This window comes from Ascidiella aspersa, chromosome 7 (assembly GCF_963924565.1).
Source record: "Ascidiella aspersa chromosome 7, kaAscAspe10.2, whole genome shotgun sequence".
In the NCBI taxonomy this organism is placed as follows: Eukaryota; Metazoa; Chordata; class Ascidiacea; order Phlebobranchia; family Ascidiidae; genus Ascidiella; species Ascidiella aspersa.
The window spans coordinates 13,321,948-13,346,562 of NC_139453.1; the positions used below are offsets into that span (position 1 = coordinate 13,321,948).

Consider the following 24,615-nt stretch of genomic DNA (forward strand, 5'->3'; position numbering starts at 1 on the left):
ATTTTCAGACATTCAAGGATGGTGCATTCAGGCAGGATATAGAAGTGTTTGGAGCTAGAATGGATTACTATGAAGTGCCGCCTTGTATATGGTTTATTCTAAAAATTTTTGTTTTACAGACCTGTTGTTTTTTGTTTTTTTAAAACATCAAAATTTGACGTAACAAAGTTATTTTTAAACGTGAAACTAGAAAGAAGTTATCTCTACGCAGTTTGTTCATTTCTACTCCGTTCGTTTATTATGGTAAAATATAGGTTAGAGAAATGCTACTTTCAATACAAAAGCTATATTATGAAGATTTTATCGATTCGCGCAAAGCAAAAACGCCTTTATACTGTTAAGTTTTTCAAATTCTAATTATCGAGGGGCAATAAGACGCACGATTAGAAAAATGTGATACAAAATACACAAGACTATTAAAAAATAGGCCTTTTAAACTATAAAAACTATAGAGTTTACCGCTGCAAGTAAGTTTTAGATGAATTATTGCAGATTTATGTCAGTAAGTCGACAGCGTTATTCAAAGTCAAGGCAAAAATTTATAAAAAGCGGAAATGAAACTGCTTTGAGCGAAAAGTTGCCTGGGGGCACAAAATGAGCGGAATTATGTGACGTGGAAAACTACTAGTACCACTTTGCTTTAATGACAAACGTAACACACGTATTGCAACACTGCGAACAATTTACAGACATATGTACACTGTGCTTGTTAATCTGCTACAAAGCCTAATACAGAAACTTATATAGCATTTGATCACTGCCAAAGTAAATTGATTTTAGTGACATTAATTTTGTTATGTGGCCGAAAAAAAAAATTTTGTTTGACACATGTTTTTACTGTCTGAAAATACAGTTCGGGGTCTTGCACTAAACATTGGTTGCGTTAGATAACATTTGCGTGGCGCTAATCTTTTAGCCAGCTATACAGTAATGCTCCCCGTAAGGATAATTAAGAAATAGTATTGTCGAAGCATTAGGTAGAAGGCGACATTTGGCCGAGGGAAACCAATCAACTCTGTTGTGTTACCTATTAGACGTAACGCTGATGTGTATGCCGTTTATTGTGGACATTGCAACAGTTGGTTAGTGTCCGGAAATGACGCCTTGCACCGCGTACATAAACGCTGTATCACGTAGGAAAACACTGAGGAACAAGGGTTAATCAAAACCTTGTTTACTGATTGCAAAGTTTTGAGCTTAGTGTTCAACAGAAACCAATATTCAGTTATTAATATTAAGTTGTTCTTTGACAAACCGTTACCAAATCTACGCGACATTTAAGTTGGCTTGAATCAGAAGCACGCATAAACAAAGCAGTGTACACGCAGTGTGGTTATACAGTTGTCCCAGTTACAGACTGGCGAGCGACCAGCAATTATACAGCACAAGCTACAATGTGGAGAATGAACTTTAAAGCGAACAGTTGTCGTTTTATTTAAGAATCTCAATCGATGTAAAAGGCCGACATTAGTGTTTTTGAATAAAAAGTATTTTTGTTTTTAAAGGGTTGCCCAAAATATCGAACGAATAATGCTACAGTGGACTTATACAGTTCATTATTAGGCATATTTATTTTTTAAGTTGTAAACCTGTACAAACAAGGGTTTCTTAATTAATTATGTGTTCCTCAGTATTGTGGCAACGGCAATATTTACTGAATGGAGCTTTAATCTCGCGAATAGATCGAAAATAAAAATATTTTTTCACCTAAATATGTGTGTTTCCATTAACCTTTTAAATTCAACAAAAACCTGAAAGTTTACCCAGTTATTTCGGCCTGAATCAGGGCGACAGTGGAAAACTACTTAGAACTTTACAACTGAGTGCCCATGACTGTTTTGCGTTTTTGTGGGTGATTCCCCACGGTTACGCATGTCACGAGCAACGTATATCACCCAAAATTTTGGTAAACACGCTCATTCAAGGATTGTGCGTTCAGGCAGCATGTAGAAGTTCTTTGGAGCTAGCATTGTCGTCTGCGTTGCCGCTTTACGCATGATTCTAAACACATTTTGTTTTATAGATTTTTTATTTATTTATATTTATTTATTGTTGCAAAATTCGATTGTCAGACTAATGATTGCACGGGCGCAAGCTGCACTGCTCATCTGTTTTCTAACAGGGTTTGCATCTGCCACGACTGTAATAAGTCAGGCTGATCCCAACCTGTTGTCCACAAAGGTCAAAGAATTGACTGAACAATCACTGAAGTTTAAAGAATTGCAGGTGGGCTTCAATTATGCGATAGTTACCTATATACGCTATCATGCCTAATTTTTTGCTCTTGTGGTTTGAGTTGAGATGTGTTTGTTCGTCCTGGTGACATTTATTTTTCACCTTTAGTTAGATGTTAACTGTTCCCATAAATATTTTATGCACGCGTTTTATTTCAGAATTATCTTGATACTTTGCCTTACGACCGCATTGACCTGCTGGGATTTGATTTGCTAAACGCGGTAAGTACAAGCAAAAACTATTTTTTAACTAATTAATTGTGGTTAGGAAAAAAAATAGTTTTCTGCAACTAAACTAGTAAACATCTTGTGTCCTAAATGTGCTTGTTTATAACTCCAAGGGCGAAATATGTTTAAAGCATTGCTAACGTGAAGTGATTAAATAATTTATATGCCCTGTGTTTGTTGCTTAACATTGCCCTAATCTGGTTTGCGTTGAAAGCTTTTTTTGCTGGCTTATCAATTGAAATTTACCGACAGGCGACAATACCTAGTGGATTTTTATTTTAGGCCTACCGTGTAACCCAACGCAACAACAAAGCAGGTTGTAAACATGAACATTTACCTGACGCAGTTAAAAATAGGTACGTCATTCTAGGCTACACAATAGTACCGTCCGCATTTAATCTGAGATGACTCACCTCTAACCAAGTTGTAGGCATTTTCTTTAAATGCGTAATGTAGTGATAATGACAAGCAATTTAGTTAAATCGTATTTGCAAGACAGGACGTTAAATAAGGTTTCAATTGTATAAAACTACAGTGGGTGATAGCCTTATATTATTTGCCTCTTGACTTTGATGTGAAGAAATATCAACCCTAACACCTCATATCACTTGCCCTAAGCCAAAAGGACGTTATTGTTCACAAATTAACCGCATGGCTAACTGAGTTTAGGCAAACGTCAGATACGAACCGTTGGTTTGGTTGCTTAAGTAACCTGATCGACAGCAAGTCATGCGAAACTCCAGCAGTTAAGCACTCATCAGCAAATCAGCAACCTGCTTATCTCTACCTTTTAACTGACACCTCAACAAGAAAAAGTCACTTGATGCCAGTAAACGCAAATTGGGAAATCTTTTATTTGTTGGCGTGCCAGATGGCAAGAAGTCATTGCCTTTTGTCGTTTAATCGTAGTTGAGTGCTATACATAAAATGGGTTATTGGTGAACATATTGCGTTAACAGTGACGTTGTTTCCCATCCACTAACGTTTAACATGTTGATTAGGGATGTCCGATACGAAATTTTGACAGTGAAATACAACCGTCCGATAACATAGCCTACCAAAGTTGTCATTACTGTTATAAAGTAAGCAAAGTTCTTAATATGACAATAGGTTAACGTTAACCTAAAGGTTTTAAAGATATTAGGCTATTGCGTAAGCATAAAAAGCGTATTGTTATTGTTAGTATTCTCGTAATCTTATAATTTACGGCGAAAATCCTCGGAAAGGTAGACAGCTATATGCATTGGACCGCAACGGCCGAAATGCAGCTTTTATTTGGTAATCGATCAGCGGAACGTACTGGTGTCGAATGAATGTCAATACTACCACTTATAGAATCGGGTATCGGCTCATATACAATTCTATCAGATATCTCTAATAATAATCCACATAATTGTTGTATTTCTTAGAAGTTGCTCGTATTGATTGATAAATGCCCTATTAGGTAAAATTTATACTTCGATATTAATCAGATCTACAAAACAACATTGCTAATTTGCGAAAAACAAATTTGGTTTTACTAATTTTTGGAGTTTTAAAAGAAGAATGACAGTTAAAATTTGTCAAGTGTCACCATTTCATTCGCTGCTATTTATTTCCAAATTTCAGATGAGCAGCGCTTTCGAGCGCAAGTTTCAAAGCCGGACAGAGGCCGTGAAGAAATTGGCAACTGCAGTTCGGTCGTCGTACAGTGGAACGAGCTCACCTTCTTATAAATGCTGCCTAATACCATCAGGACAACTGGAACATGATACGCGATTTAAACAACCTGTAAGCGTGAGATTACTTAGTGGTCAAAATTTCTCGTTTGGGCTGGTAAAGACTGCTTCATACCTTCATTGTAAAATAATTTATACATCAGTGTTTCAAAACTTTTCTTTCCACAGCCCCTTTTCGTATTGGTTCGTCGCCTTACTCTCTTACCCCAGACATTAAATAAGTATCATATTAAATACTGATACAATGCATTAGTGCTGTGTAATGCGTTGTTTTTGCAACGTAACAACACCATTGGAATTTTTAACTTTATTTTAATCTAATACGTAAAAGTGAGCAAGGACACCGTATGTCAGCAAATTCAATAAAATGAAGTTTTAGAATATCACAGGGGTTGTGCTCCCCTGTAAATAACCATAGAGCACGACAGTAGTTTCATTTCTTTCAGGTTTCGACTTCTCAAGTTTGTGAGTTGATTTCGTCCAACGCACCGAGCTCGTCCACTAGATTGCAAAGTGGTTTCAGCAGGGCTTGTATGGACAATCTTGCCAGCGTCCCTTCCATGAAGTGGCAGTATTTCGGAAGTGAGCAGGGCGTCACAACACAATTTCCCGCCACCAAAGCGACGAAATGCGGAAACTTTGACAATCGCTTCAGGTCTAATGGTGATTTAGGAAATATAATTTTGCTTGATATCTTTTAATGAGGATTGCTACATCAAGCAAATTTTCAGGTCATTTTATTGCTGCAGTCGTAAAAATGTTCTGTTTTTTCTATTGTAAATTTTTAGAAGTGTTTTTCTCATTTCCGACTGCCGGAACTTGTTTAAATTGTGAACGATAAAATGTTAAAAGTGATACGACCTGTCTTTATAGGGCATTCGTCCGGGTTAAAGCCTTGAAACACACCATGCATCGTTTGGCAAACAAATTTGAAGATGTATTTTCTAACAAAATATTTGTTTTCCTGATGCAGACCGTGGTACGTGCAAGCCAATGTTCCAATACCGAAGCAAGTTGTCATCGTTATAGACCGAAGCGGTTCAATGAGTCAAGAATATAAAGGAGTGTCGTACATGAAACTTGCAATAGAAGCTGCGAAAACAGTGATAGACACTTTAAATCCCTATGACAAGGTTTGTTGTAGGATACTGTACATACTTGATTTTTGTGTAAATGAATATCATACTTGTGTTAATGTAAAAATACAGAAGCACGCATAAACAAAGCAATCAGAAGCACGCATAAACAAAGCAGTGTACACGCAGTGTGGTTATACAGTTGTCCCTGTTACAGACTGGCGAGCGACCAGCAATTATACAGCACAAGCTACAATGTGGAGAATGAACTTTAAAGCGAACAGTTGTCGTTTTATTTAAGAATCTCAATCGATGTAAAAGGCCGACATTAGTGTTTTTGAATAAAAAGTATTTTTGTTTTTAAAGGGTTGCCCAAAATATCGAACGAATAATGCTACAGTGGACTTATACAGTTCATTATTAGGCATATTTATTTTTTAAGTTGTAAACCTGTACAAACAAGGGTTTCTTAATTAATTATGTGTTCCTCAGTATTGTGGCAACGGCAATATTTACTGAATGGAGCTTTAATCTCGCGAATAGATCGAAAATAAAAATATTTTTTCACCTAAATATGTGTGTTTCCATTAACCTTTTAAATTCAACAAAAACCTGAAAGTTTACCCAGATATTTCGGCCTGAATCAGGGCGACAGTGGAAAACTACTTAGAACTTTACAACTGAGTGCCCATGACTGTTTTGCGTTTTTGTGGGTGATTCCCCACGGTTACGCATGTCACGAGCAACGTATATCACCCAAAATTTTGGTAAACACGCTCATTCAAGGATTGTGCGTTCAGGCAGCATGTAGAAGTTCTTTGGAGCTAGCATTGTCGTCTGCGTTGCCGCTTTACGCATGATTCTAAACACATTTTGTTTTATAGATTTTTTATTTATTTATATTTATTTATTGTTGCAAAATTCGATTGTCAGACTAATGATTGCACGGGCGCAAGCTGCACTGCTCATCTGTTTTCTAACAGGGTTTGCATCTGCCACGACTGTAATAAGTCAGGCTGATCCCAACCTGTTGTCCACAAAGGTCAAAGAATTGACTGAACAATCACTGAAGTTTAAAGAATTGCAGGTGGGCTTCAATTATGCGATAGTTACCTATATACGCTATCATGCCTAATTTTTTGCTCTTTTGGTTTGAGTTGAGATGTGTTTGTTCGTCCTGGTGACATTTATTTTTCACCTTTAGTTAGATGTTAACTGTTCCCATAAATATTTTATGCACGCGTTTTATTTCAGAATTATCTTGATACTTTGCCTTACGACCGCATTGACCTGCTGGGATTTGATTTGCTAAACGCGGTAAGTACAAGCAAAAACTATTTTTTAACTAATTAATTGTGGTTAGGAAAAAAAATAGTTTTCTGCAACTAAACTAGTAAACATCTTGTGTCCTAAATGTGCTTGTTTATAACTCCAAGGGCGAAATATGTTTAAAGCATTGCTAACGTGAAGTGATTAAATAATTTATATGCCCTGTGTTTGTTGCTTAACATTGCCCTAATCTGGTTTGCGTTGAAAGCTTTTTTTGCTGGCTTATCAATTGAAATTTACCGACAGGCGACAATACCTAGTGGATTTTTATTTTAGGCCTACCGTGTAACCCAACGCAACAACAAAGCAGGTTGTAAACATGAACATTTACCTGACGCAGTTAAAAATAGGTACGTCATTCTAGGCTACACAATAGTACCGTCCGCATTTAATCTGAGATGACTCACCTCTAACCAAGTTGTAGGCATTTTCTTTAAATGCGTAATGTAGTGATAATGACAAGCAATTTAGTTAAATCGTATTTGCAAGACAGGACGTTAAATAAGGTTTCAATTGTATAAAACTACAGTGGGTGATAGCCTTATATTATTTGCCTCTTGACTTTGATGTGAAGAAATATCAACCCTAACACCTCATATCACTTGCCCTAAGCCAAAAGGACGTTATTGTTCACAAATTAACCGCATGGCTAACTGAGTTTAGGCAAACGTCAGATACGAACCGTTGGTTTGGTTGCTTAAGTAACCTGATCGACAGCAAGTCATGCGAAACTCCAGCAGTTAAGCACTCATCAGCAAATCAGCAACCTGCTTATCTCTACCTTTTAACTGACACCTCAACAAGAAAAAGTCACTTGATGCCAGTAAACGCAAATTGGGAAATCTTTTATTTGTTGGCGTGCCAGATGGCAAGAAGTCATTGCCTTTTGTCGTTTAATCGTAGTTGAGTGCTATACATAAAATGGGTTATTGGTGAACATATTGCGTTAACAGTGACGTTGTTTCCCATCCACTAACGTTTAACATGTTGATTAGGGATGTCCGATACGAAATTTTGACAGTGAAATACAACCGTCCGATAACATAGCCTACCAAAGTTGTCATTACTGTTATAAAGTAAGCAAAGTTCTTAATATGACAATAGGTTAACGTTAACCTAAAGGTTTTAAAGATATTAGGCTATTGCGTAAGCATAAAAAGCGTATTGTTATTGTTAGTATTCTCGTAATCTTATAATTTACGGCGAAAATCCTCGGAAAGGTAGACAGCTATATGCATTGGACCGCAACGGCCGAAATGCAGCTTTTATTTGGTAATCGATCAGCGGAACGTACTGGTGTCGAATGAATGTCAATACTACCACTTATAGAATCGGGTATCGGCTCATATACAATTCTATCAGATATCTCTAATAATAATCCACATAATTGTTGTATTTCTTAGAAGTTGCTCGCATTGATTGATAAATGCCCTATTAGGTAAAATTTATACTTCGATATTAATCAGATCTACAAAACAACATTGCTAATTTGCGAAAAACAAATTTGGTTTTACTAATTTTTGGAGTTTTAAAAGAAGAATGACAGTTAAAATTTGTCAAGTGTCACCATTTCATTCGCTGCTATTTATTTCCAAATTTCAGATGAGCAGCGCTTTCGAGCGCAAGTTTCAAAGCCGGACAGAGGCCGTGAAGAAATTGGCAACTGCAGTTCGGTCGTCGTACAGTGGAACGAGCTCACCTTCTTATAAATGCTGCCTAATACCATCAGGACAACTGGAACATGATACGCGATTTAAACAACCTGTAAGCGTGAGATTACTTAGTGGTCAAAATTTCTCGTTTGGGCTGGTAAAGACTGCTTCATACCTTCATTGTAAAATAATTTATACATCAGTGTTTCAAAACTTTTCTTTCCACAGCCCCTTTTCGTATTGGTTCGTCGCCTTACTCTCTTACCCCAGACATTAAATAAGTATCATATTAAATACTGATACAATGCATTAGTGCTGTGTAATGCGTTGTTTTTGCAACGTAACAACACCATTGGAATTTTTAACTTTATTTTAATCTAATACGTAAAAGTAAGCAAGGACACCGTATGTCAGCAAATTCAATAAAATGAAGTTTTAGAATATCACAGGGGTTGTGCTCCCCTGTAAATAACCATAGAGCACGACAGTAGTTTCATTTCTTTCAGGTTTCGACTTCTCAAGTTTGTGAGTTGATTTCGTCCAACGCACCGAGCTCGTCCACTAGATTGCAAAGTGGTTTCAGCAGGGCTTGTATGGACAATCTTGCCAGCGTCCCTTCCATGAAGTGGCAGTATTTCGGAAGTGAGCAGGGCGTCACAACACAATTTCCCGCCACCAAAGCGACGAAATGCGGAAACTTTGACAATCGCTTCAGGTCTAATGGTGATTTAGGAAATATAATTTTGCTTGATATCTTTTAATGAGGATTGCTACATCAAGCAAATTTTCAGGTCATTTTATTGCTGCAGTCGTAAAAATGTTCTGTTTTTTCTATTGTAAATTTTTAGAAGTGTTTTTCTCATTTCCGACTGCCGGAACTTGTTTAAATTGTGAACGATAAAATGTTAAAAGTGATACGACCTGTCTTTATAGGGCATTCGTCCGGGTTAAAGCCTTGAAACACACCATGCATCGTTTGGCAAACAAATTTGAAGATGTATTTTCTAACAAAATATTTGTTTTCCTGATGCAGACCGTGGTACGTGCAAGCCAATGTTCCAATACCGAAGCAAGTTGTCATCGTTATAGACCGAAGCGGTTCAATGAGTCAAGAATATAAAGGAGTGTCGTACATGAAACTTGCAATAGAAGCTGCGAAAACAGTGATAGACACTTTAAATCCCTATGACAAGGTTTGTTGTAGGATACTGTACATACTTGATTTTTGTGTAAATGAATATCATACTTGTGTTAATGTAAAAATACTGTAAAAATAAACAAAACTATTGTATTTTTAATGAATCCTAACTGTTTTTGTTTGTTTCTGGGTTCGTTGAATGGATGCCAGTCTAAATGTGTCAAATAAACAAACCTAACGTTATTATGCGTTACTTTGAATTCCGATGTATACATTTAAGCCAGATAGCTGAATTTAATGCTTTAATGAAAACAATTTTTTTAAGTTTGCTTTTATCGCTTTTTCGTCGAGTGCTGAACTCTTCACGGCCAGTGAGATCCCAAACGGCACCTGTTACAGAACAAGCTTCGCCCAGGCAACGCCAAAGAACAAAAAGCTCGTTAAAGAGCACATCGACGATATTTATCCAAGCGGTAAACTTCAATGTTGTCCGCAAATCATTGGAATTTATTTAACTCTAATTTTTTGTTGTATAAATATGTCTATCGTAACGTTTTATTAAACCTGCAAATTATGTAATGCTGGAAATAGTGTCTCGTAAACAATATTTACGTTTGATAGACTTTGTCATGCAAATTTAAAACTTTCCTGTATATATTTCAGGTGGAACAAGATTTGTGGCAGCATTGCAAGCAGCATTCACATTTTTTGATCTGGTCAAAGACGACACTGAAGGTTGGACAATTTAATGGATAATTTACACTATGGTTTTGGCTGTTGACTACACTGGTGACAATGTATAGAATTCCACAATTTCCTTCCGGGCAAACTGTTAAAAAGAAAGATTGCCTGTAATGGAGGAGTTTCTTCAAATTATCAATAATTTTTCAAATTGTCCAAAAAAGGATAACAATAATTTTAAGTAATATTGTGCCTCATAACTCTTTGATAAATACTTTAGCAAAACTTTTAAATTTGCCTATAGCTTTTTTTACTTTTTTGTTAAATAGTTTGATAAAAATCTGGGCTGTGTACAACATGATTTGTCATGGGACAGAAACAATGCTTTAATATATACGTTTTTAGATGAATACGATAAGAAAATAACCTGAATTTGTCAAGGAACAAAACAGTTAATTAAAATACAGTTAAACGTCTCTCACCAATTTTTTTACGTTTATATAAACAAGTTCGTGTTGAAATAAGTGTAAATTAACAACAAAAGTTTTAATATGGTTATCCCTTTCATTCGGGTGACTGATATTCAAAACGTATTTCGTGGTTATAAGTGCAACAAAGCAAGGGCTTATTGTGCAATGCGTCAAAAAATTCAAATTAACTACTTCCGGATTTTTTTTATTGAAAAAACTTGTGAAACCTAAAATAGATGGTTTATAGAGCGTACTATTTTTTGATACATCAATTGCTTTTTGTTGTGCCTAATGCGTAGCCTATTATTAAGTTTTTTAGGGATTAGCCTATTCTATAATTCAGGGTTCATTAATTTTTCCATAAGTTTCCACCAAATGAAACACCATCCGGAAGTTAACAGAATATGTGCGTTTATAAATTGAAACTAACTGCAAATCCTAATAAACCCAAACTTTTTTATTAGGCCCTAACACTTAATTAGCAACACAAACAATTAACAAAAAGGACAAAAAATCAACTGCCGGCAATTAACTAAAAATAAAAAAAAATTAATGATTTATATGTAACTGTTTATAGCAGTGGTTTGGGGATTTCGGGGTTGCGTTTGGGTTTGGACAATTTCATCATCATTTAAAGAAGATATGGTGTGCATACGTTAAGTGGTGCAGGATAATTGAAAACAACTGTATTACTAAGTCTGGTAATGAAAGTACCGTGTTAAAAAATGTTTAAAAAAACGTTCAGTAAAATGATTTGTTTACAAAAGCAATAAATACTGAATTACATAGAATAAGAAAAATTTGAGACAGAAACTTCCCTAATTTCGTAAAATATTTTCGCAATGGACCAGCTTAGGTAACGTGTCATCTAGGATAACCTTCCTCTCAAACTATTCACGATTTTGCTTAATAGCGCAATTTGTTACAGCAGATAAGGTTATGCTGTTTATGTCGGACGGGAAACCAAGCGATTCAACAAGCAACATTTACCAAACCATAACCTATAGGAACCGGAACCTTAACAATTCAGTGATTATAATGACGTATGGTCTTGGATCTGGCGTAGGTTCGTGTTTATTTTTGTTTTCAAACGTGTGGCATAACATCCCATGTGTTAAATTTTTTACAACCCTCTAAATAAACTTTTGTTATTTATTTCTTTTATAAGTTAAACGTTTTGAATTTTCTTAATTAAAAGTAAACAAAAGTACGGTATTTTATTTCATCTGTCTTAAATATAGTTAAATTTTTTTCAGACTCAACAGTTTTGCAGAATATGGCAAAATCCACGGAGATAGAGGTTGGATCCGATAACAAGGTTTGACTATTCCATTGTTTTGATGATAATCTGTTGAAAGTTTTTAGCATAATGGATATTTTGTTTCATCTTTGATGTCTGTTATAGCTTGAATTGATGGTGGTAAAAAAAATTCAATAAAGAAATGCAGGTGACTCCAGCGTAACACGTTAGGTTGCACTATTACTCATTTCGACCACAAGTAAAAATAGAATATATTGTTATTTATAAAAGACCATGGTAGGCTAAATTTACTCAAAATAGGATCTGAAACTCTATTAAAAAAAATGAAGGTTTGTTGCATTATTTTCCTAATTTTATATATGTATAGAAAAATTTCATTTATTAAATTTTTTCGATTAGGGTGAATTTAAAACTTTCGTTTCAGTTCCGGTTCGACTAAATTTATTTTCAAAACCGATTAAAAAGTTACGGTTCGGAAACAATAAGAGTTGCGTTAAACCTAAAAAATCGTTTAATAAATGTAGAGAATGATTGTATTGAACTGTAACCCGTATTTCATCTAAGTTTCGTGACGTATTAAATGCCAAACCGCTCATTATTGAAATATCTCAAAAAAACGTTTTGCTTACTGAAATGAACATATTTTCATTCATTTTTTGCACTGTTGTAACGTATGTCACTTTTTTGTGAGTTATCTGAGATATAAAGTTTATCTCGAAACACTTTTATGATTTTACATTTATTCAAAAATAATTTACAAGTCTGATAAAATAGAGTTAACGAATAAAAGTTATCCTATGCTTTTCATTGTACTAATCGCCAAACAACTTTTTATTTAAATACTAATCAAAGAAGGAAAATTCGGACATTGCATTAAACACAAGTTGTAAGGTCATGCTGGAGTTAACCGCTTTTTAACAAGTTAAAGTTCGGGTTTCTCTAAAACATTGGGTTATTGTTTTGATTTCATTAAATAAAGATGATTTTAATAACTATTTCCGTGCTATTTGCAGCAAAGCCAATATACAGCAATTTCAACACCTTCGAATTTGCGAAATAAAATGGCGTCATATTACAATTTCTTTTCAATTCAAGGACAGCGAATTACAAAACCAGTGTGGACAGTACCTTATCTTGATGGCTGGGGTTTAGGTAATGGAATAATGTATTGAAATGTCATATTATTTTTTTGATTATTATTATTTATCAACCAATATTAGGAAATGTTTTTATTAAATATTTGCATTTTTGTAGGCCTGTACTTCATTGTACAGGATAAATCCAGGCAATTTACTTTGTCTATTAGTCTATTCTATTATTGTTTTACCAGGGTTGATGATCACGGCAGCTTTGCCAGTTTATACAAGCAATCTAATAGGAGTTGCCGCAGTGGACATAACTATCGAAGAGCTGTTGGCCGAATCAAGTTTCTTTAAACCAACTGAACTCTTTTACTCATTTGTTATTAATAAGAAAGGTAATGTATGCTTATAGTAAGGAAAGATGTTCCTGAGACCTAAGTTTTCGAATTGTTAACTGTTTAGGATTTTACAGTAAATTTGCAGGCCCACCGTACGTAGCTTAACAGATTTCATTTTATATCGTCCATAACTCGTTATCGACATTCATGGGTTTCTAAGTTTATCTTAGTGGCATGAGAAGTGCCATATAACTAACATTGCGTTTTTAACTTATTAGTAAATTCCAAATTCTGAAACACATGTTCCGTTATAGGTTTCAATTTATATTAGTGGAATCCAAAACTAGTGGAATCTAAAAAAGCAGCGGGTGGCTGTCAGTCAATCACTGCTTAGCTAACATTTATGTAAACATGTAAAAATTAAGTGAAACTGTATAATATTAAAATATATATTTTAGTAATCACCTCGGTATTGACAGTTTTGTTTTACGATACATTTATTAGATAAGTATACTTGAATTTTAGGTCTGGTCATCAACCATCCCTTATTTCCCACCGTGACCACGGGCGAACCATTGTTTGTCGAAGTAACCGCATTTGAGTCGGACCCGCAATTCCTTTCTGTATTTTCATCAATGAAGAGGTAAACGAGTATTAGAGTTTGGTTAGGAAGCCAATAAAAGTTACGAATGTTTTAATATTTCGAACCTTGCGCTAACCCAGCGCCACAAAACCTTTAATGTCGAATAATTTACCCACAAAAACACGAAATGATTTAACCATTATAAATACTATTGAATTATCTCCACTATTATCTGCAACGCGTGTAACTATGTAGGTTTATCAGAAATTATAAAATAGGAACCGATACCTCATAGCAACAGTGCAAAACCAAAAATACATTGTTGTTGGCTTTTTACCTATTTTGCGCCCAGTTTGGCCTGGTAACGTACAGCTGTCAGAAAACAGAATGTGAAAACAAAGATTTATGAAGTTCCAAAGTTTGCCCAATAAAAGATAAAGTTCGTCCAATGAAAGGATATAATAACTGGTAGAAGAAATGAAAGGCATAACGTCTTGCAAACCTGGGCAATTATCGCCTAGCATTTTTCATACAAGTTATGCTACACTGAGAAGTTTCATTTGGGCCGTAGGCTATATTATACACAATATACTGACGAGTCACCGTTTTGTCAGATCCCATTCATACGTGAACACATTCAAATATATTGAAGGGTCCCTAATTAACCATATTTATAGCCCGGGATCCAGCAACAAAAGTTAATTTATCGCAGTTCAATGTTTCACGAAGTTAATTTACCGCAGTTCATTGTTTTAAATTGTACACTCATTCTTTAACAAGGGTAGAGAAGCTTTGGCTCTCGAGCCATTTAGGGCTCTTTGAATACCGTCATATGGCTCTTATGATAAAGTAATCTTGCTCGCAAATAGATCTGAGCTATCATTTATTATCATGGCATGAATAAAACTCCACGCGGCCATGACTCCTTCCAAACTGTATTTTTTTAACAAGTTTAATAACACTTGAATAAAACTCCACGCGACCATGAACCCTTTCAAACTATGGGTAATAGCAAAATTTTTCTCGGTCTGTTTTTTCGTGGCTGTTAGCCGATTTGATGAAACTCAGTAACCGAAGTTTTGCAAACTTAGCCACAGTACTTTTTCGCGTTTACTTTAGAATTAGATGTTGAAATACATAACAAGACTCTCATGGAAATACAACCAAAAAATATTCGGCTTTTATGGCTTTTTCAATTGAAAAGATTTCCGACCCCTGTTCTACAACATGTTTAATCCTATTCAGCGGCGGGTCAGGTAACAAAACCTTCATGTCCACCCGAATACTTCCCCAAGGCGACAGCACAAATTATCCGGTGAGGAAGGTTCGAGTGCAATCCACATACTACTGGAAACAGGTTTGAAAATCAATAATTTTTGACGGTTGTTGTTTCGCCATATATATATATTGCTGCCATTAAATCGTGAAACGTATAACATTTGTAAATCTTCGGGTTTGTAGTTTTTCAGTATCGGTTTAATTCTATTTTGGCGTACCGGTACTTGTCTTAAATATTGGGTTTGTTATCGTTGTACAAAATTGTTTACGACTTCCAACGTGGTATTTTGGTTTGCCATGCTGTTGAATTATTATATCGATGTTTTTAGATTTCAGGAACTGAATTTTCGCTTTGCCTGGTTTTGGCTGACAACGATCAACAAGTCTTGCTTCAAAATCTCGGCTCTCTTCCCTCAGATTCCTTTCTATATCATCGACTCGACCTGGTTCAACCTAAGCAACAGTGTTATCATGGAAACAACTTTTGCTCAAAGGGTTAGAGTGTTCAATGCATGTAATGCGGAAATAAGTCAATTATTCCACGCCTGATTCGGCTTAAACATTTTTTCCCACATGGATTTTGTCGAAATTAGTAATAACAAAATGCATGCTGTTATATCTAATGTAATGTTTAGGACATAAGTATATTTATCATATCAGGGTTAGGTCGAGCATTTATTGGAGTAGTCGCTTATTTACATTAGTATAAGATTAACGCACAGCACAATAGATAGTTAGAGACATGTGACTACAGAGCACGTGGCTGAGGGACGGCGGGTAACCTCTCCCAGTAGAACGGCGTGATTATGCCATGACTGAAACGAAATATACAGTACGTTCCTGCAATATGGTGCCAAAAGCCAAAATGTTAATAGCTTTTCGGATCTGCCAAAATTTCTCACTGTTCGCTATGTTATATCCAACATGTATGTCTGCTCCTTAAAACGTCACAATGTGCATTTTATAACGTTTAGGACCTAAGAAAATTTATCGGGCCACAATTAGCTTTGAAACAAAATAAACAATCTGTTGTTGAGTTTTTCTTCAACTTTTATCATTTTGCTGCAGACCAAAGCTCAGTTGCTCTGGCAGCGAGGGCCTTCAAAGACCCTGAGCAATATATTTCTGTTCCTGAGACGGTAAATGACGTTACAAAAATGGAAAACTACATGGAGGGAAAGACGAGTAGTACCGTTTTAAAGGTATGCGGTTGTCGGTTCGTTTAACTTAGGTACATCGTTATGAAAAGCGTTTAATGCCTATTCCAAATCTATAGCAGCTGTGACCTTTCTCCAATTACTGTCTGGCTTGCACTCTCAAAGCCTTTTAAAAGGAATAATTTTAAGAATACTTTTTACTCTTACCAAAAAATCAATTTTTTTTCATTAAAACAAAATAGTCTATTTAGTTTTTATCAATTGTAAAACTAAAATATGTTATTCAATTGGAAAATAATCACTGCATCACTGCATCACTGCATGGAATATAACCTACCCGTTTGGTTTTGTAGATTTATATAAGTGAATTATGAAATCACTAATTTTACATGTCAGGCTGGCGTGAAAAATGAGGTGGTGGCCACTTACAAAGCAGAGGAACTTTGGAAGAAGATTGATGAGGACGACTTGAGTAAAAACGTCTTCTGGAGATACGTAGCCACAAAGGAAGGCATGATCCGCATCTTTCCGGGGACTCAGTTGCCCAGCAATTTTGATCCAACCACGCGATCCTGGTGAGTTAATTCATAGGCTTGATTCTCATCAATAATAATCTAAAGGATTTTAGGAAGCAAGGTGTCAGTGTGGCAAACTGATGTGTAAAAAATGAAGATATATTTGCCGCCCGTACACGTAAATGACGACAATGACTTCATAAGGGAGCAAATATTTTCAGACTGTCCTGCCATGGTCTTCGTTCTAATTAAGAGACGGCGATGATGCCTTATTTTAAGGCGAAATACATATTTCTCTTTTAAATGACTAGATTTTATTAATGACTGACTTTGACCAAGACAGGAAAGTCTAAATAATATTGGAAAGGTTCACTGTGTTTCAACTTTTGTTTGTCAAAGTAGCCACTTATCAATTTGCTGTGAACGTTGAGATATAACCCAGCCTATATTATCAAACATATCCTGCTTTATGCCCCCCCGAGTGTTTATCGTTTTAGTCAATAAAAATTATTTCTTTAAATCCAGGTACGAATACACGCTAGCAAACCGTGACAAGTACGTTGTAACTCCACCGTACCGTGACGCGGCCAGTACACTCAGTGTGATCTCTCTTTGTCGAGCTCTGTTTGAGGGAAGGTAAGCGAAATGCACCGCGACCCTCACGATAAGCCAAACAATATAATAATGTGTCCCAGTAGCCACAGCTGCTAGTTGATGCAATAAAACGCATTTATAATTCGCGCCTACTCTTGACAGTTTTACTTTTTTCCTGTTTTGCTATCCTATTTAAAAACAAAAACATTTTTCAGTAGTTTCTTGATAATATAATCTATCCAAATTGTACAACATTTTTGGCTGTATTGTTTATTCATGTTGCTGTTTAATAACACATTTACTAAAACTAAAAAACAGACAAGGTGGTGTCCATGATCCAATCAAGGATAAGCTGATTGGAGCAATGGGAGTTGACATTGTGACGCCATACTTCATCCAGATTCTCTCACAGCTCTATCCATTCTGCAACGAAACAAGTCGATACTCGTGAGTGCGATCACTAAAACTTTAACCTTAACTTTTTTATTATTAAACATATTATTTCAAACATTCTTCGTTCGGCAGGTGTTTGGTGATTGATCACTCCGGATTCGTGATTGCTTCGCCTTCTTTCCTGAAAGCTCCTGAAACAGCATTTAACAGACATATCGCTGCAGAGGACAAAAACCTGGCCGCCGCCTTATTCGCCGCTAACATTCTGAAGCCGGCTCAATGCTCTAATATTGAAAACGGCCTGATTCAAAAAACCTTTACGGTAAAACGCTCGTATATTAATCAGGGATCTGCTAAGTATTTTATGTAACACACGGTGACATGGATAATGTGTTTCGACCACAGATCACAGTAAAACGATAGGTTGATATTCATTTCGAACTAAAAATAATTGAATGAAATTTACATATTTTGTATCTTACAGTTTGTTCGTTTACAATGTAGACTTTTTATCATATCTTGGTATTTTTAAAACTTGCCGCTTGTTTAAGATTTCTGCCAACCAAAGCACGTACATCGGTCGGACCTTCTACCCCGACTGCTATTATTTCGAGTTGAAGCCGGTAGAGGGCACCAACGCGCTTATGCTCATGGTCGACAAATCTTCAAAGCGATGTTCGAACTTTGTCATATCAAGTTGTAGATGCACTCAATCATACAACGCGGATGTAAGTAACTTCTTTAAAATATATGTTTGCAAAGCTGCGTTAGCTTTTTAAAAAATTTTTTTTTTAATTACATGGAGTTCATTTAGATAGTAGTTCAATTTTTTTGTTCCAGACGCCAACCTGCTCATCGTCTGCTTACACTAACTGCTCATGTCCATGCACCACCTATAATGGAGCATTTCACCCGTGCGAAAACCAATACCTAATTGACGGGTAAGAAATACACGCTTTGTCACATTTGAAGTTGTTGTTTCTTCCAACTAAGACAGCCACTGTTTTATAACCATTCATGTTACTTCCAGGTTTCCGGATTATCCACGAGGCCAAAACTAATTAGGTTTGCATAGGCAACCCTGATAAATAGTTTCTAGTATAACACCCTTGTGGTAGTAAAACAGTTATTGTTTCACATATAAAATATTTATCAAGATCGCGGTTCCACTGTACTGATTTTTAATTATAATTTTTTACTAAACATAAAGGCGGGGATTTTTACTTCTTCTAAAAAGGAAAGCTTTGTTGCTTCATTTTAAATTCTGTTAATATCTGGATGAAAGTCGATATAAAATCAATTTCATTTATTCATACAAAACACGAAGGTATTTTTTTCTGCCTGTTTGGGGATAAATAATTGGCCTCAATGTATGACGCTTTTTTATTCAACCTGAAGTTGACATATTTGTGTCACGAAGGATCTAAACAAAATAATAAAATATAGAATGACCATGTGACAAATGCACACTAGGAATTTAGTATGCCGCTATAACGCACAATTTGGGGCAATGTAACTATATTCAATATTAAATTCAAAATATCCTACTATTCTAAAGTAGTAGGTATCTGCTATATTTTCTTTCGACTTTTGACAAAATTGGCGGTTTCGATACATACATGGTTTTACAGCGATTTCTGTTTTAACCGTACAACCTGCTCCCCTTTTTCAGTTCGACACCCCCGCCGTGCACCCCGGATCAGGTCGATCTTACAAAAGTCGGTACACCTCCAGTTGACTTAACCACTCTTGGCAAGTGTTACAACATTGCTTTTACCGTACCCCGAAACAGCACCGCCAATGCCGGCGGCCAATCCACGAATATCACAATTATTGTGGTGTGCGTCGTGGTGGGTTTGATTTTGCTTGCAATCATCTTCATGTGCTGCAGGTAGTGGAAGAGCGGTGCTTCCGTTGGACGTTCGGTAAGAACATAAAACTATTACTATTTACTTCAGTGACAGTTTACACTTGAAATAGTAAAAAATACACTTGTACAAATAATCCTTGAGCTGAGTAATCGTGACAAATTTTACATGAACAAAATTTTTCGTTTCCCAACCTTTTTTACACTAGTGCCCCCTTGGGCTCAATATTATTTCATATCGCCCCCCTCATCTTGCTTTACAGTAAAGTATTATATTAATCGTTGTCTAACATCATATTGTCTTCACTTTCGATTCGATAAGCTGTCAGTGATATTTTAGGTTGCCTAACATACATTCACTATTGGAATTTATACATACATTATTTCACCAGGTTATGTCATTACCAGGAAAAATTCATATCTTTCTGCACCAAGACTTCAAATCCTTTTCTAGTCGCGGGCCGCAACCAAACTCATAAATGTCTCTGTGGGCCGCGCAAAATGTTAACTTAGAAAAATGTTAGAACAACTGTGAATCAGGCGGGCCTCGGATTTTTTTTATCCATACTAATAATGAAAAGTGTAATAGTGTTTGTTAATGTTTTGAAGTCCGGGCGCACCTGGCGATCGAAGCGAGCGCGATTTTTTGGGGTATAACGGCATTTCTTTTAAATTTCCTGCTAGTTTTTATTTACCGTTAAAAAATATATGTCTAATATTTTTGAATACGTTTTCCGTTTGTCCGCGACACACTTGGCAGCCTTCCACGTCCCAACGGTAAAGAAGCGCTGATCTAGTCCAAAGACAGCATCAAAACGTAAACAAACTGGACGTAGAAAGATCATTCGCGCAGCGCGAAAATTTTTCGCCCGTACTAAGTTAAAATAGTCAAAAAGTATTTAAAATGGACTCGTGTCTAGTTGTCAAAGAGGCGGCGGGTCGAGGGCCGTAGATTGGCGACCCCTACTTTAAATATACAAACATTTTGCCGCGTATAAAACGGTGAAACGCGCCAACAACCAACAGCTTTACATAAGAAAGCCAATTATTACGTAACAATGGTCGGAAAACTACTACAAGTTCGCAGTACGGAAGTAGCCATTTAAGGTTAAAAGTTACCTACGTCCTACAGTGCTGTTTGTTACTTTTTTTATGTGAACATTTTATCAAATTTTGATATAAGAACTTTCATGTAACACCCCCTTATGTGCGTTCAGCGCCCCCCAAATCATGAAAAGACTCAAAACGCCCCCTTGGAACTCGCCAACGCCCACAAGGGGGCGGTACCGCCCACGTTGGGAACCTCTGCATTAAACGATGATATAAGAACGTATTTGTGCATTCAATAAGAATTGTGCAGATTAACTTTACTTGGCCGGGTAAACAGAAGTAAACATACTTCGCTATGAAAACCGAAATATTTTTTTTAGTTAACGGGAATGGTCAGCAACAGATTTCCTAATTATTCCTCTGGAAGACACTAAGTATAGAAGACCAATTGTTACTAAAAATGTCATCGAATAATATCGCAAACAACATAAACATTTGTCTTTCCATAAACTCATTAAATTAAGTTATGGTCTTTACCACAACCATACCATGTTAACTGCCTTTTTTTATCACATGCTACTTTCGCAGTTATACACAATTTGGGCTGCTTAGTAAACCACTTGTCGTACCAGTGTTTATATCGTCAACCATTTTTCACAAATAACAGTCGTCGCAGGCATTAACTTGTTATTGTGAACAAAAGTTTTAAAGTATTTCTTACCTTTTCTATTCTTCAAAATAATCCGTTCGTATAACAATATCCAAAGTGATCATTTTGATGGCCTAATTTCATAACCCGCTATAGTTGCAACACTTTAAAATACGACGGTATGAGAAGTTTTAATGGCACATGCTATTTTGAAGGAATTCGTCAGAATCAAGCCTGGTTGTCACTTCTTTATTTTTATGATCTTAGTGCAGGGGAACAACTTTATTAGTCAAGAATTGTTAAATTTTTTTTCAATATTTGATCTTGAATTAAATTGCCACAGGCTCCAGCAACGATCCACACAGCTCCGGCACCAGCGGCCAACACAAACTACGGATACGCGTCTTCGCCGAGTGCACCCCCACAACCTCCCCCAACCAACCCTTATTACACGGCCGATAAAGCACCACCTGGGCAATTCCCCCCGAGCTATTCCACGTCAGTTGGCTACAACAACCATCCAATGTAGACGATGAACGCCGCAAAACGAGATTTCCTATATTGATTTTTTCGACACGGATACTCACATTTTAAATCAAATGTACCGCGATCCGCTGAAAATGACGTCAATAGTATCGTCCAGATAAACAAAATATAGGACGTTAAAGCGTTTAAAGGTATTTTTTTAGACATTTTTTTTAGTCAAAATATTCTTTCGCGTTCTAGGTTTTGTTGCCTTCAGTTGTTGACCTTTTTTAATGAATTCACCTTCAAAGGTGGAAAATTTTTGCGTATTGTTATTAAAAAAACAGATCCTCTGGTAATTGTAATTCATTTCTGCGTAGGATCGCAAATCAGAGATAAAATACCCATTTTATTTTGGTACGGGATCAGTACCGATACTGCCCGATTATTGGACGAGAAACAGATATACAATTTGGCATCGGGTGTCGGCTCTGATCCGATAATAGCTATACAATCAAAAAGGAATTGTCTGTTTGTAGAAAGCATTTGTTACGCTTCTTGAATGCACTTTTAAAACTTTTTTCTTGTTTAACACTATTTTTTATATTTTGTTTTCATGAATTGTTTAGCGCCATGCTTAGTTGTTTTACGAACTAAACAAACGAAACCAATGCTTGATTATTATAGCTATTCCAAATATGTATCTCAAGAAGCTGTATTTAGGTTAACAAATGTATATCTTATACTAACCTTGTTGTTTCTGAATGATGTAGGAATCCTAAATCACATCAGTTTTGGCAGTTGGGCGTAAATTTGTAACAGACAAATTCGACCAAAATGCCTTAAAAACATTTATATGGTTTCAGATGTTGTGTTCCAATGAGTGTTTTACCTTCGTCTTTCTAACAAAATAAAACATTGAACAAATCTAAACACAAATGTACATTAAGGCAAACGGATCAATGGATTAAAACCAAAATTCTTCCTCCAAATGATTTGCAGAGTTCCATCATTTGCAGTTATCAAGTTATTTTTTTTAATTATCGTTCGAACATGTTAAAATAAGCGATATTTTGTTTTAGCCTTTTTACAAATAGACAAAAAGGCTTTACGAATTTGATGTTAACTCTGTGAACGTTTAAAATCTAAACCATAAGTGACTAATATTCAGGGCGATTTGATAAATAAATTATAGGAAATAGATTTTCAAAAAATTAATTACAGGTCATGACCTTCTTACGTGTTTTGGCATAACGTCAAACAATTTTGGCATGTGAATTATTATAAAACTTTAAATGTTTGAATTGGGTTAGAATATTTGTTCTCTATAAAGCATCCAGGTGTAATTTTGAAACATTTTTTTGAGATTAAAAATGTCACAACTTTGCAAAAATAGTGCTACGTGAAATCGTGATTTTTAAATATGCAACACCAGTACCAAAAAATATTTTTGAGATAAGTTTGCCCAAAATAAAAGATTTTTGAGATAGTTTTCCCCAAAATGCTGATATGGTAGTGCTGTTATTAGCTAAATGAGATTAAGTAATTTCATGTTCTCTTTATTTGTTGGTTTCTGGAGTGCTGTTAACGCTTTGCACGTACAATGCGATTCTTCTGGTATCACAAAAAAATTTCAGACAAAGCACAACACAAAGGGGCCTATTCATGTCAGGTTATACTGAAGTGCGTGACTCGTTGACAGCGCCCAAATGGCAGCGAAACACATTTCAGGTTTAGCGACATTTCCGGCGCTCTATAGGTTTTAATAAGGCCTCACCCTCCTCAATCATCCGTCGCGACAAAACGAGGTGCGAAAAGGTTCGCCCTTCGTGGCATTCGCGGCTGCTTTCAATTTGCTTCGCGCTAACAACATTGCGGACAGCATTGCGCGCATTACCGACGCGTCATTTGCGCGCGAAACAATTCGATTATTCTTGGCCACGCCGGTTCAATCGATAAAGAATAGCGCGATTTTGTCGCTCAGAGTAGGAAAAAAGCTTGTATCAGTAAAGAAAAAGATGCGGGGTGCGCGACCTGAAGCCTGCTGCCACCAATATATCCCAAGAGTATAACTCCGGCCAAAAAGTGAACCAGCCTTTACAAACCCAATTATGTAACTAAAATAAGATGTATATTCAGAAATTCACTCATAGGGGTGACAAACATATAAATACATTATTGGAAAATTTTTCACAATATGGTATTCCACCTTTAAAAGTTACAGTTTTTGGTATGTTCGAAATTTATTACTGCACTTGTGCACGTTGGATTGAACTCGGGTATCACCATCAATCTATCCGTTTCGCGTGCTGTTTGTTATTGTGACGCCAAACGGATGGATTGATTGTGATACTGTACATTCCAAATTTAACAGAGTTTTACGTGAATTTGGTTTGACAGTGGCGGTAACAAAATATCAGACCCTGGGTCCTGGGTAGGATGATTTCCCGACCCAAAGAGCCCGTGGCTATATTCAACACAAGGTGGGTGATTTATTGCATTCCCTGTGCAGAATGACCCGCAGTGTGCATTGGGGAGACGGGACGAGCATTCAATACAAGATGTCCGGCAACACGATTCGTCGAAATCTGCTTTGTCCAGTCACGCGACAAAGCAACGTCATGACATCGACTTTGAAGGTGCATCTATTGTAACTCGAGAATGAGATTACCACCGCCGTGTCTTCCTAGAATCCTTGGCGATACACAATCATGCTAACCATGAACGTTAAGCAAGATACATTTCTTGCACCTTCCTATAAATTTTTGTGCAGTAGAAGGCTGCGGCCGGTTATCACGTTCTCCTGTTATTCACGCCTTGATTCCTTTTTTCGCTTTGTTTTGCCACCTTGTTTTTT

At 36.2% G+C, this 24,615-nt stretch overlaps 2 protein-coding genes across 3 annotated transcripts; both read left to right on the top strand.

Moving 5' to 3' along the window:
- The first annotated feature begins 1,998 nt into the window (after positions 1–1,998).
- On the top strand, positions 1,999–5,648 carry LOC146137923 (VWFA and cache domain-containing protein 1-like). The gene is made up of 6 exons (XM_083394475.1): positions 1,999–2,226; positions 2,394–2,456; positions 4,071–4,232; positions 4,627–4,835; positions 5,154–5,320; positions 5,623–5,648. Exons 1-6 carry the CDS (start codon positions 2,077–2,079, stop codon positions 5,646–5,648), a joined length of 777 nt encoding a protein of 258 aa, XP_083250601.1. The 5' UTR covers positions 1,999–2,076.
- A 467-nt stretch (positions 5,649–6,115) lies between these two features.
- Positions 6,116–19,645, top strand: LOC146137924 (VWFA and cache domain-containing protein 1-like). 2 transcript variants are annotated; one of them, XM_083394855.1, is made up of 22 exons: positions 6,116–6,343; positions 6,511–6,573; positions 8,188–8,349; positions 8,744–8,952; positions 9,271–9,430; positions 9,701–9,848; positions 10,039–10,110; positions 11,455–11,592; positions 11,783–11,844; positions 12,801–12,939; positions 13,118–13,264; positions 13,733–13,850; positions 15,036–15,147; positions 15,398–15,563; positions 16,137–16,270; positions 16,622–16,800; positions 17,266–17,376; positions 17,653–17,781; positions 17,860–18,049; positions 18,279–18,455; positions 18,568–18,668; positions 19,400–19,645. In XM_083394855.1, the coding sequence occupies exons 1-22, from the start codon at positions 6,194–6,196 to the stop codon at positions 19,620–19,622; spliced, it is 3,090 nt and encodes a 1,029-aa protein (XP_083250981.1). In that variant the 5' UTR covers positions 6,116–6,193; the 3' UTR covers positions 19,623–19,645. The 2 variants fall into 2 exon arrangements, with proteins under 2 accessions (XP_083250981.1, XP_083250982.1); XM_083394856.1 differs by having other exon boundaries at positions 11,458–11,592.
- Positions 19,646–24,615: the final 4,970 nt, after the last annotated feature.

Bases quoted from the DNA above. Each gene is read 5' to 3' on its own strand.
- LOC146137924 (XM_083394855.1), top strand. From the start codon at position 6,194: ATGATTGCACGGGCGCAAGCTGCACTGCTCATCTGTTTTCTAACAGGG. The intron at 6,574-8,187 runs GTAAGTACAAGC...TCCAAATTTCAG, and splicing joins GATTTGATTTGCTAAACGCG to ATGAGCAGCGCTTTCGAGCG. The intron at 8,953-9,270 runs GTCTAATGGTGA...TTCCTGATGCAG, and splicing joins AACTTTGACAATCGCTTCAG to ACCGTGGTACGTGCAAGCCA.
- LOC146137923 (XM_083394475.1), top strand. From the start codon at position 2,077: ATGATTGCACGGGCGCAAGCTGCACTGCTCATCTGTTTTCTAACAGGG. The intron at 2,457-4,070 runs GTAAGTACAAGC...TCCAAATTTCAG, and splicing joins GATTTGATTTGCTAAACGCG to ATGAGCAGCGCTTTCGAGCG. The intron at 4,836-5,153 runs GTCTAATGGTGA...TTCCTGATGCAG, and splicing joins AACTTTGACAATCGCTTCAG to ACCGTGGTACGTGCAAGCCA.